At 41.6% G+C, this 11,220-nt stretch overlaps 1 protein-coding gene across 1 annotated transcript in view; it reads right to left on the bottom strand.

Moving 5' to 3' along the window:
* Positions 1-4,137: 4,137 nt before the first annotated feature.
* LOC109463232 (max-interacting protein 1-like) overlaps positions 4,138-11,220 on the bottom strand; it is a 17,352-nt gene continuing 10,269 nt past the window's right edge. The window contains exons 4-5 of the mRNA XM_019759971.1: positions 5,425-5,539; positions 4,138-5,176 (exon numbers count right to left, since the gene is read on the bottom strand). Of these exons, the coding sequence (XP_019615530.1) occupies positions 4,877-5,176; positions 5,425-5,539 (415 nt within the window). The 3' untranslated portion in view covers positions 4,138-4,876. The remainder of the gene's footprint in view (positions 5,177-5,424; positions 5,540-11,220) is intronic.

Genomic DNA, 11,220 nt, shown 5'->3' with positions numbered 1-11,220 from the left:
TAATGCTATTGTTTCTTCCAACTCTGCATCGCTCCTTTCCTCCTGCCAACACCAAGCTGCTGCGTACCGGGAACGGAAGAAAATTGCATTTGTTGATGATTATTACATAAATAATATCAAATATAATATTTTCTTCCGTTTCCCATGGGTGCTTTTTGGTGCATTTGGGGTTTTCTGATGCACAAGATGTATAATATCACCAATCAACAGAGTTTGTAGAAAAGCACTTTAGTTTGGTGAAGTTTGAGCACCATTTTTGAAGCAAATGCTTGCATAAATGTTTAAGACACAATGTAAGAAGTTGTACATAAGTTACAAAAGTCAGATAGCCTCATACACTACTTGAGTCCTTTGATAATTCAAAGAACCAAAAATTACTGGTCAAATTGTTGCCATTGCTGCACTTTTAAAGGAAACATGACAAGACTATATGCCTGGTGCTGACAGTCAGCCATCTGGGACACGTGTTGTGGGATGTGTATTGCAAAGGATGATGGGATAGTATCATTTCCCCCCCCTGATTTGCTACCAAACAAAATAAATCAATCAGAGATGTTGACTTAAGAGTTCGTTGCACCCAACACTGGATTATATGACCAACATTAGGAGTAAGAAACCTGGTGAGCCATTTTGCCTTTCTTTGACCTAAAATAGTAAAAGTATTACTTTGAAGGGTAAGTGGAAGGGGGCAAGTTGAGGAGAAACACCTACAACAAGGCCTCGAGGGTCCCACCCATCAAAACACAGGGCTTGCCGTCCTTATCTTACAACACTGTTGTCTCATTTGTTTAACTTTCAGCTTAAATCCCTGGGACTTAAAGCTTGGCACAAGTTGTCAGTCAGATGATACTGAGCTATCTATTGTAGCAGGGCCTACTTGGTCTGAAGCAATGGCCAAGTTCCCCTTGGGTTATTGCAAATTTATAGCATTTGTAATGGGGGAGGGAGGGGCAAGCAAATGACTTGTTTTGGCACCTAGCTGTTTACAGACTGTGTCTTCCTGTTTAGTTTCCACTCCTGCAGGACACATGCTGATTTATTCCAGGACATAAGCACTGCCTGAAGGAGGACAAATTCTTTTTCCTTCTTACAATGATGCGTCTTCCTTTTACTTGAAGGAAGTTCTGGGTTTCGCTCTGCAGGTACCACCACCTTGTTATCTGCATGATAGATTTACTCAGTTTTATTTATTCATGAAATGCCCTCCACCTTTTAGCATGGGCAACTAGGCATGTGACAGTGATGCATTGGTCTTCTTCTGGTCTGTGTGTCACAGTAGGCACAAGCAATTAGCCAAATTTAACCAGTTACCATAAGGACCAGGTATATTATTCACTTACACTAAAGCATAAAGCTACTTGACTTTCAAATTCATTTGATTAAACACTGTAGGAATGTGGATTACAATTCAGAAGAGGAATTCCTATATGGTATTGCAGTAGTGTGTCTATACTCATCTAAATTTAAAGCATCACTGTTATAACCAAATTTTCATACGTGGCAATTTCAATTACGTGACTGTTCGTAAAATCATAGAATCGTGTATTTCACAGAAAGCCTTGAACAGGTACAAGAAGAATCACCCCACAGGAGGAAACATAATATTTTGAATGAAAAGATGTCAGCTGCTGTGTGTGTTTGTGTTAGCTGGTCCCCTGGAACATGGTGATTTACTGGGGGGCTTCTCTGGTCATTAGTCATCTGATGACCCAGCCTCTCCACTGTCCAGTCCCTTTCCTACCTAAACCTGCTTATCTTCATTCCCTCCTGCATATCAAGGGTAAATCATGGCACTGTACAACTGCCTGCAAAATGTACTGGCCTAGAAGAGTTGAGATGTAAAATATGCAGTGAAACAATACACATAGCTAGAACGCATCCTGCCATCTCGTGAGATGGTTTCAATATATACAAGTTGATCTGAATGGCTGATAAAGCATCCGACACATCTCCAATATCAGCCAAACATTGTTTTCCTTGATATGCTAACAAACCAGTCATATCGATACTGCACTGAACTGGGAGGACCATTAGTCTCAGCTAGTACTGTAGTAGTACATGTACTAGAAGTCCTGCAAAGGTCTATATCTTAGCTGTAACATATTTTTCAGCATCAAGATCAGTCTCCAACCTGATGCTCAAAAACCTTTTGCCAGAGCCTTTGCTGACTCCATCAGGATAGTTGTCATTCCTGGAGGAAGAGAGCCCATACCTTTGTGCACATTCATAGGCTCAGAACAACATGCGTGACATGCCAGACACTCACAACTCAAACACTAACCCCTGGTCCCACGCTACCATCTATTTTAGACAGATCTCATCATGACGTCAAATTCTGGGGGATACTTTTTTTTTCTAGAACAATCAAAGCACTGCCCAACCCAAATCTTCCTTCTGAAAGACACTGATAGCAAGATTCATTTAAGGCATGAAAAGTGATTTTGCTGCTTGTTATTGACTGAAATGGGACACTTGCTAACAGAGCATGCAAATTCATTTTGTCATGGACTGTCCCAACAGAAGCTCATTCCCCTTTTTCATCACTGTCAACTTGTTTTCTGTGGGAAGATTAGGTTTCTGGAAAGCTGAGACCAGTGTCTGCATCATATACCAATAAAAAACCTTTGCCTACAGGGGGCAAAGACCTTGGCAGAATGCAGTTCGAAGTCTATATGTTCTATGTAGTAGCTCTTTTATCTTCCTCTGTACTTTGTTCACTACCACCTAATTACCTAATCTACCCAGCCTCTCCTCAGGCTACAGATTATCTGTTCCCGCCTCCCCAAGTCCCAGAATAACCCATCCTCTTCCTCATCAGCAGCAAACATCTGGCCTGAATAAATAAACACACACTTCTCTGGGCTTGCTCAGGACAATTCCTTCCTCTCACACAATTCCATCAATCCGAACAATTTTTTTTTCCAGTGCTGTCTTCCCATGTGTGCCTAGGATTCTGCAGTTAAGCTCTCTGAGCGTCTTTCTGGATTTGCTTAGGCCTTGGTGGCTAGCTGATGTGGACTGCTGTAAAGTCTCATATTGCTGTGGTCCAAAATATTTGAACAGCTGACAGCCAAAACAACCCACATGTCCTTTGAGAAAACCCCCAAGACTCCCCAAGACTTTTCAAGTTGCCCCTGGAGGCTTTCCACATCAAAAGGACCTTTGATGGCCATGCTTTTTGATCAAGAAGACCTTGAGAAAAAAGGGAATGGGAACAAAATTTCAAGGCACTGCCCCTTTGGTCAGCGGGTTGACCTTTTGGACACATGATCTGGTCTTTTAACTCTGTTCGCTAAACTTTACCCACTGTGTATAAACAAAGCACCTTACCTGCATACCGATGTGGTGAGGGACAAAAACCACCTTGTTCTCTGGCAGTCCCAAAAGGAAAAATGTCAGCAACTTGGCCAATTAGCATATCTTTTCCAAAGACACCAATAGCCCGCATTTCAGCCTCCGCTGTGGCCATTGCTAATGAATTTACACACAACTTTCGGTTGAACAGTGTCAATAACAATGGTGGGGGTCTGCTGCTGAGTCATCTGATTTTTTCTTGTATTATTCATGGCCTGATGTGAATGCTTCTTTAGAAACCAACCCCTGTTCCCTGACAGAAGTTAAAGACCTTGTTTGTCCCCAGTGTTTGCAGGGTCTCGGCTAGCTGACCCCATGTCAATCACACTCCTGTACCCCTGATTGCTCAGGCTGTAAACATAGTCATACCAGCCTAAAGCATACCCATACATAACCGCAAAAGTACATATCAAAAAGACGAGATTTCCATGCATACACATCCATGCATTTCATGGAAACTGACGGACCTTCCTGCAAACCAGAACTTATTCCATCTGACATCTTCCTTCCACATGTGCAAATTGTCACTGCCAACAGGGGTCACAGCACATGACTGATGACCTCGACCCACCCATAGGAGGCACAGTCAGCAGAAGACCTTCATAAAACTGTGTACGTGGTCAGCCTTTCCAATGTCTGCTTCAAACAGTTGGATTTCTTTATTCAATTCTAGCTGCTGGGCAGATCTTGATAAGGACGTGAGTAAGTAGCAGACGACTGCTTGCTTTATTCTCGGGTTGAAGAAACTCTCCCATTTTCGAAGTACTGAAGTGCTGTTCCTCGAAGCTTTCTCAGTGAAACATCAAGGTCTATATATTTTAGAAGAGTTTCTTCTTCATCCTTAGAACTGTATACGTTTGCTGACAGGACAACCACTCAGTCAAGAACCACCAGCTTAGCCAGAGAAACCTAACACCTGTTGTACTGAGGACAGACTGGCTCTAGTTCAGTTCTTCTGGGTGTCCAGCGTTATTTGTTGCACCTCTACCCATCTGTATAAGGCAGGCAGGAATGTGCTGGCAAATGTTTCCTTCCTGTTTACTGGCACAGAGATTCCCCCTGTCTCCTTGTTTCCACAACATGCAGCAGGTCACGTGTACTGACCCATTCAGTTTCACTGAAGCAGTCCCATGCCCACCCTGCCAGTTCCTAGGAAACCTGACTGAGCTGTAACATAAAGTCTGCCTAAAAAGGAAAGCAAGGTATCATCACAGGTAGCAGTATGAGTAATGGGGGCTATATTTTGTGGGCTAGACTATGGAAGGAAGACTTGCCACAGTCCAGCCACTGGCGAACGGAGCCTTCAAAGCCAGGCGTATCAAAGGAGAAGTGGGGAAGGAAAACACATCAAATCATTGCATACAAACACCGTGTTTTCAAAACATTAGGTGGGGCAGTCAGACTGGACTTCCTATGGCAGACAATTTCCTTTATCAGTCTAGGGGGTAATTACTTGCATGACAACCTGTTAAAGATTGGTATTTCCAGTTTCTGGGATCAACAGTTTACTAAGGAGTACAGGTCAACAAAATACTCCTTCTAAAAGGACACAATGTCTGCCTGAGGCCATCCTTAATCTTGTTGTGGTTTGTGCTACAAGCCGAGAAACCAGCGGAGAGGTCAGTATTGGGTGGTACCACTTCACACAAGGAGAGGGGGTGGCAGCCTTACCCGAGGAGTCAGATCTGTTGTCGGACATGGAGCCCGTGCTGTCATGCCTGATCTTGCGGTGCAGCATCTCCAGTTTGCGCTTGAGCTGCCGCTGCTGCCTGAACAACTGCTCCCGTGAGCTCGAGTTTCTCCTGTTCTCATCTTCCAACCTCTGGTGGTGTGAACAGACGGTAGAAATTAAAACTTTTGACGTGAACTTTGATAATGACAGCTTGGAGTTGGAAAGCTTTCCTTTAAAAAAAAAACAAGATTCTAAAACAAATCCCACTAGTAGATTGCCTATGCAATACTTTTGTGTAAACCAACATCCTTTTTCTTATCAAGTTTTGTAATGGTATCCAGAGGAAATTAAAAGCAACATTATGATTAGGCCAGTATGTGATGATGGTGGAGACATACCCTAATCTCATTTTTGGCCTTGTTGAGCAGTCCTAGTGTGGTGTGGCGTGGTGTCTCTGGACTGAGGGGGATGATCGCTTTCAAACGCTCCAGGCAATTCCGCAGGTGGGCACGTCTGAAAAACACCAACAAGACACACATGAAGTATCACATTTTCACATTGTCAGCAGTTAAAAGACATGAGTGGCAAAAATTCAGACACAGCATGGTTTTAAATTCTATCCAATCATCACAACCAAGGACTGTATTGAAACCGCCCATTAGTACATTGCCATAGAAAGACAGCTGGTCAGTCAATACAAAGTGTCCTCATAAGTTGGTTATTGTAACTATGGAAACCAATCTCTCAGATGGGCTAATCTCTGTCAAGGAGAAAGAATTGAAAATCTGTAATACAGGTTGAGTGTCCCACGCACGCAACCAGCTGTTACTGGTCAGTGACCCCCATTTCTTTTATACTCCTGACCTCTAAAATGTTGGATTTAATATCCTTGAAATATCTTTTTTTGTGAGGTCTGTAGAATAAAGTTTTTATCTTGGTTTCAATATAGTACATACAGGAAATCCATTTGTTATCTTTGTGTCATTGGACTACTACCTGGGACTGGCTATTATCTCTTAGCTTCAAACCCTACATAAAAACGTTTACAAATTTGTGCATTGTTGGCCAGTGTTATCACTAACAACTGTGGAATTACCAATAGCACAGGATAGCAAGGTCCATAGTTTTATCTGAGTAAAGTTACCCTGACCATTTAGAGTGACACTATAAATGTCACAGCGCTTGTCCTTAGGAGAAACGGAATGATGGAAGGGCAAAGGTTGGGGTAATCCTAGGTTACTGTTCCAGAATGTAGAACATTTCTATACATGAAACATGAAATCAGTACGCAAACCCCTAATTGCTTTTGAGGGCAGATCCTCACTGGTATTTTTCTGAATATAAAGAGATCTCAGAGGATTTTCTAATTTAGCTCATGCAAATCCCCTCTCTTCACATCACTGATAAGGCTTCATCACAGAATGCTGTAAAAATGGACAAGAATTCGGGACAAATTCTCTAACAAACCTTTACAAATGGTGCTGAGAGGTTCAAAACCATGATGACATTTAGCATGATCTACAATCTGGTATAGCCTGGATGCCAGACTGTTTCCAGGGCCTGCATTGGCCAGCTCCTCTTCTCTAGGGCCAATATGCCTCAAGGAAATTTTTAAAGTCCTTCCCATACCATATGGTGTATAGGCAGCGACCATCTCTGTTTAAATCAATAGATTTCACCTATGTGCAAAAAAATTCCTTATGTTAGGCCTTAAAAATCTGGCACTCTTGGAACTAACTGGATGCTTGAGTGATTTCCACTTGTTTTTTTGTAGTCATATGACCAATACACTGGCAGGAGCTTTTGTTGTGCAAGTTGTAGAATTTTGTCGTCTTATTTTGTAGACAAAGTATTGTGCATTTCAACAATAGCCCCATAAGCACAAGTGTCATTTATTAATTCCTATAGGATCCATTCTCATGCATTCAGAAGGGTTTTTCCCTCAGAACGAAGTGGTGCATGCTGGGATATGTTTACATCAATGTGATGAAGATAAGGCCATGCCCTGTGCATCCATTAGTCATCCTTGTTCAATATCTCCTCCATGCAGCTATACCCCCTAGGGTCCTGCTAGGTATTGAGAAATACAAATAGGAAAAGCAGCACCCATCTTCCAGAAAAGAAAATTTTCTCTTTAATTCCATCTCTTGTCTGCAGATTATTTATCAAAGCTCTCCAAAATACAGTACTTCATCAGACAACAATAGATTGGAGGTTTCAAGGACTTGTTTCATTAGGTGTGCTTTGCATCTGAAAAACAATCATCTACATAATAGCACAACAACAATTGGATTTAACAACAGATTGATTAATACCAACATTGTCCATGTTTATCCAGTCTTGAAATCCTACCAGTCGGACAACCCTATTTGAAGGAATGGATAAGTGGCCCACTGGGAAAAAGAAAATGAAAAAAAGAATCCCAGTGGGAATACAGATAATCCAAGTAGGTGACATACTTTTTTCAATCCCATCAGTCTCCAAATAAGATGATCACCTACATGACACACCCCTACAGTGACATGGTTTCTTCCCACCACATAACAGATGAACACTTTTATATCCAATATTTCACAGGTTGACCAAGGATCACATGGGGATAAATCCAGCTTGCTGAAACGGAAGTACTGGGTTCCCACAGAAGACCCTATCCAATTTCTTCTTCCCCTGGCATGCGAATTTCCCATCAGTGTGACAGCACATGGGAAAATCATGACAAATAACTGAATATTCCAGTCCCTGAGAGACTGCTGCCTACAAATAGCCTAAAGGTGAAGGGTTCAGGAACACAGGTGGCTCTCAAGATGGTCTAACAAGACTCGACAACCTCATCGGATTTTCTCCTTCACTCTAAAGGACTGAGGCAACATCACCTGAGCCTTCTGACAGCTTATACTAGAGACAAGGAAATCATTGCACCATTTTTTTTTTGTATTCAAGTAAGGTACAAACCCCCTTCCATACCCCCATCTCCATTCTGGTAGTGTAGAGATAGGTGCAACCACTTCCCACAAGAGCCAGCATGAACTTGTGAGGATTTTCCTCATGACACATGTACCAACAAAATAAGTCTGCAACTTGCTAGGCACAAATGGATGCTTGTGTTGTGTAAGTGCTGAGAAGGGCAGAGCATGCCAGAGGCCCCTTATCACTTGCACTGCCGGCTAGGCAGAAGGGAAAATTTGTACAAAATTACAGTCATTTTTGCCTCCCTAAGGAAAGAAAAAAAAACAATCAGGTGTCCCAATGAAGCGTAAATGTCAGAAGTAATGGGGCCAGGCTGGGAAGGTCAGCTCCCAGTGGCTGCCAACACAGAGGGGAGTGGTTATTAAGTTTTGTACTTTTTTATGTGGTCATGCAAAAACAGCAACTTAGAGGGATATGAATCGATCCCACTCTGCCTGGATCTTGGTACAGGTGTGTCTCAGCAGCAGTAAATTGTGTCCCAATGTCCATTGTAAAAAGTATCTATTATTGAAGAACTGTCATTAGCCATAAGAGGCTGCCTGGGAAGGCAGCTTTGAAGATACGGATGATATAGTCTTACGCACTGTGATGAGTTATATGTTATATATGGTTATGGGTGCACAAGTCAGCAGATGGAGCGTGGTGATAGCACAATATATACCAGCTGCAGAGACTTGTGGTGATATTGGGTGCTGCAGAGATGTCACCTGATCCAGTGTGAAGATGAACAGGACACCTGGAGACATTATCTGGGTCATCAACCTGCACTGGAGAATTAGTTAGTCTGGACACACCCAAGACCACCGGCCACAAAAGAGGCAGACAGACATTTTTAAAGGGCTCCGAAACAATGAATATGTATGATGGACAAAAACATTCTGTACCCAACAGGGGTATCACTGGTGATCGAACCTATGGCAAAATTCATATACCTCATATAACAATATATATTTGTTAGGCAAGAGTACATTTCAATGTAATGATGAAAGTAGACATAATCTTTTTTTTGTTGTTGGCAGCAGTCTTGAGCATATTCTATATCTAGTAATCTTCTTGTCTTGGACACAATCCCTAATATTTCAATATCTATGCATTTCATATCATTTTTTAATCTGATTACTTTGAATTCCTTCTCACAAAAATCTCTTGGGAACGGGTACTCAGAAAGCTATGCGGCAGAGAGATACATATCATACTTACTATATATGATTATGCTTATTTACAGAAGATGGCTGACGACCAAAGACAGTTTGGGTACTCAGAATTAGCCTTTATTTTGTCACAGTGCCATGGATTTGCCCACACAGGATGTGAGAGATTTGACTTTTCAAAGTCGTAACAAATTGAAAAACATGCAGAAGATTGTGGAATGGCCCACATGTGTCCAACTATTGTGCTTACCCATTCTTCCTGACCATACAGTTTTATGAACATCACACTACAACCTGGCCAGCTGTGTTCCTCTCCTAATGTGTGTAAGACAGGGATCTATGCTGGATTTCCTGGCCATAGGAGGTGGCTTTCTCGCATGGTTTGATCGGGTCTCTAACGTGTATGTTGGGCCGGCAACTTCCAAAGGGTTGCGGTGTCTGAATGCTGTCTACAAATGCCCGGTTCTCACGACAAGTTACCTGTCAGGATGTGACGTCACGAGGGGGACATTTACAACTACTCAACATGCTTGTAACATTCCAATACATATGGGATGACATTATGCTGTGGGTGCCTATTCAGTCAGATTGCATGTTGTATGTGTCCTTGGCGCTCTGAAAATAGCTACAGTGACAGAGGTTAAAGGAGCAATCCTTGCCTATCTGTCAACAAGACAAACATCAGAGTACTCTTTAAGTATTTACTGCTCACTGAACTGTTCATTATAGATAGAGGTGAGTCATTTTAATGTGTTGGTAGATTTTCAGGTAAAACAGGTTGAAATGGATACAATTCATGCAGTCAGGTGTTAAAATTATTCACATTTGTATGAGAAGGTATTCTAAAAATATCCAAGTCAGATCTTCATGATATGTGTCCTATCTCTGACAATGACTGATAAAAGAAAATGTCACATTTCATAAGAGAAAATGTCACATTTGTTACATCACATCAACATTTCAATACTGCTTGCTTCTGTGTGCATTTTGTTGTGTGAATAATGTTGACTGTACATACCATCAATATTCGCAGATAAAAGGTACACAAAGCATTCATCAATATTGTAATGGACAGTTCTTAGCACAAAGAGCCTGTCATATCAACCTGTATTATATAGTTAAAGAGTTTGACTTGTTCCAACACAACACAACAACTCTTTAACTATGTATTCTACCAACACAGATGAGCTTTCATTCGAACCTGTATTATAATAAATGTCTTGAAAGAGTTGAAAGAGATTCAATAAAAAAAGTATACTCATGTGATGTAGTGGAATGTGTTTTGCTTGAACATCTCTTGTGTTTTCAAGTGAGGCAAAAGAGGCCTGATTTAGCTATGTGGATTAAGGTTCAGAGAATATAAGCTATGTTAATATCAAACTTCTTCAACCTCTATCTATATCTCGTTTGTGATTTGTGTTGGCACCCAATGAACACAATGAATCCTTGTCATAAAATAAGCATTATTAGACACAACACGCCTTTAATTGCATTGGGTAGGCTTGTAATTAAAACCTCCGAAATCCAGAACACTACCGGTACATGTTACTGTGCTTTCCTTGAGGGGAAAATTGCTGGATGCCTCTTTGGTGTCTACATCACCAGCAGGGCCTTATAGAGCCAGAGGCCAGTTTTGTCTATCAATGTGGGCCACCTACTGTTGACACTGTGGTCCAAAATTTTGCTGGTAGTGCTTGACACATATATTGGGTCAAGGAAAAATATACAGTGACTCACGTTTTCTTTTCAGCATGTATCCAATGACAATACCAGTCCTGAACTTTATACCCAGCTAAAAACCAGGGTATTGCATTCAAGACATGTCAAGTCACATGACATTTGACCTTGAATGCCATGGGAACCCAGGTATTGCGAATCCACTTCTATTTCTGTTTACAAAACAAAGGTTGCAAGAGCCGTAAAGTTAAAGTACTTGAATGGCACACAGCCATGCTAGCGGGCATGCTGGTTTTGGGTTTTACAGTCCCCTTTTACAGAATGGTTGGTTATGGTTGTCTTCTGTCTGTCCTGTTTATAGTTTAGCCTGGAGTAAACACTGGACCATCTGGGGATAAG

The sequence above is a fragment of the Branchiostoma belcheri genome, unplaced genomic scaffold, assembly GCF_001625305.1.
Source record: "Branchiostoma belcheri isolate BF01 breed outbred unplaced genomic scaffold, Haploidv18h27 scaffold123, whole genome shotgun sequence".
Lineage (NCBI taxonomy): Eukaryota > Metazoa > Chordata > Leptocardii > Amphioxiformes > Branchiostomatidae > Branchiostoma > Branchiostoma belcheri.
Note: the sequence above shows the minus strand (reverse complement) of the source record. Positions and strands in the feature narration are given on the sequence as shown.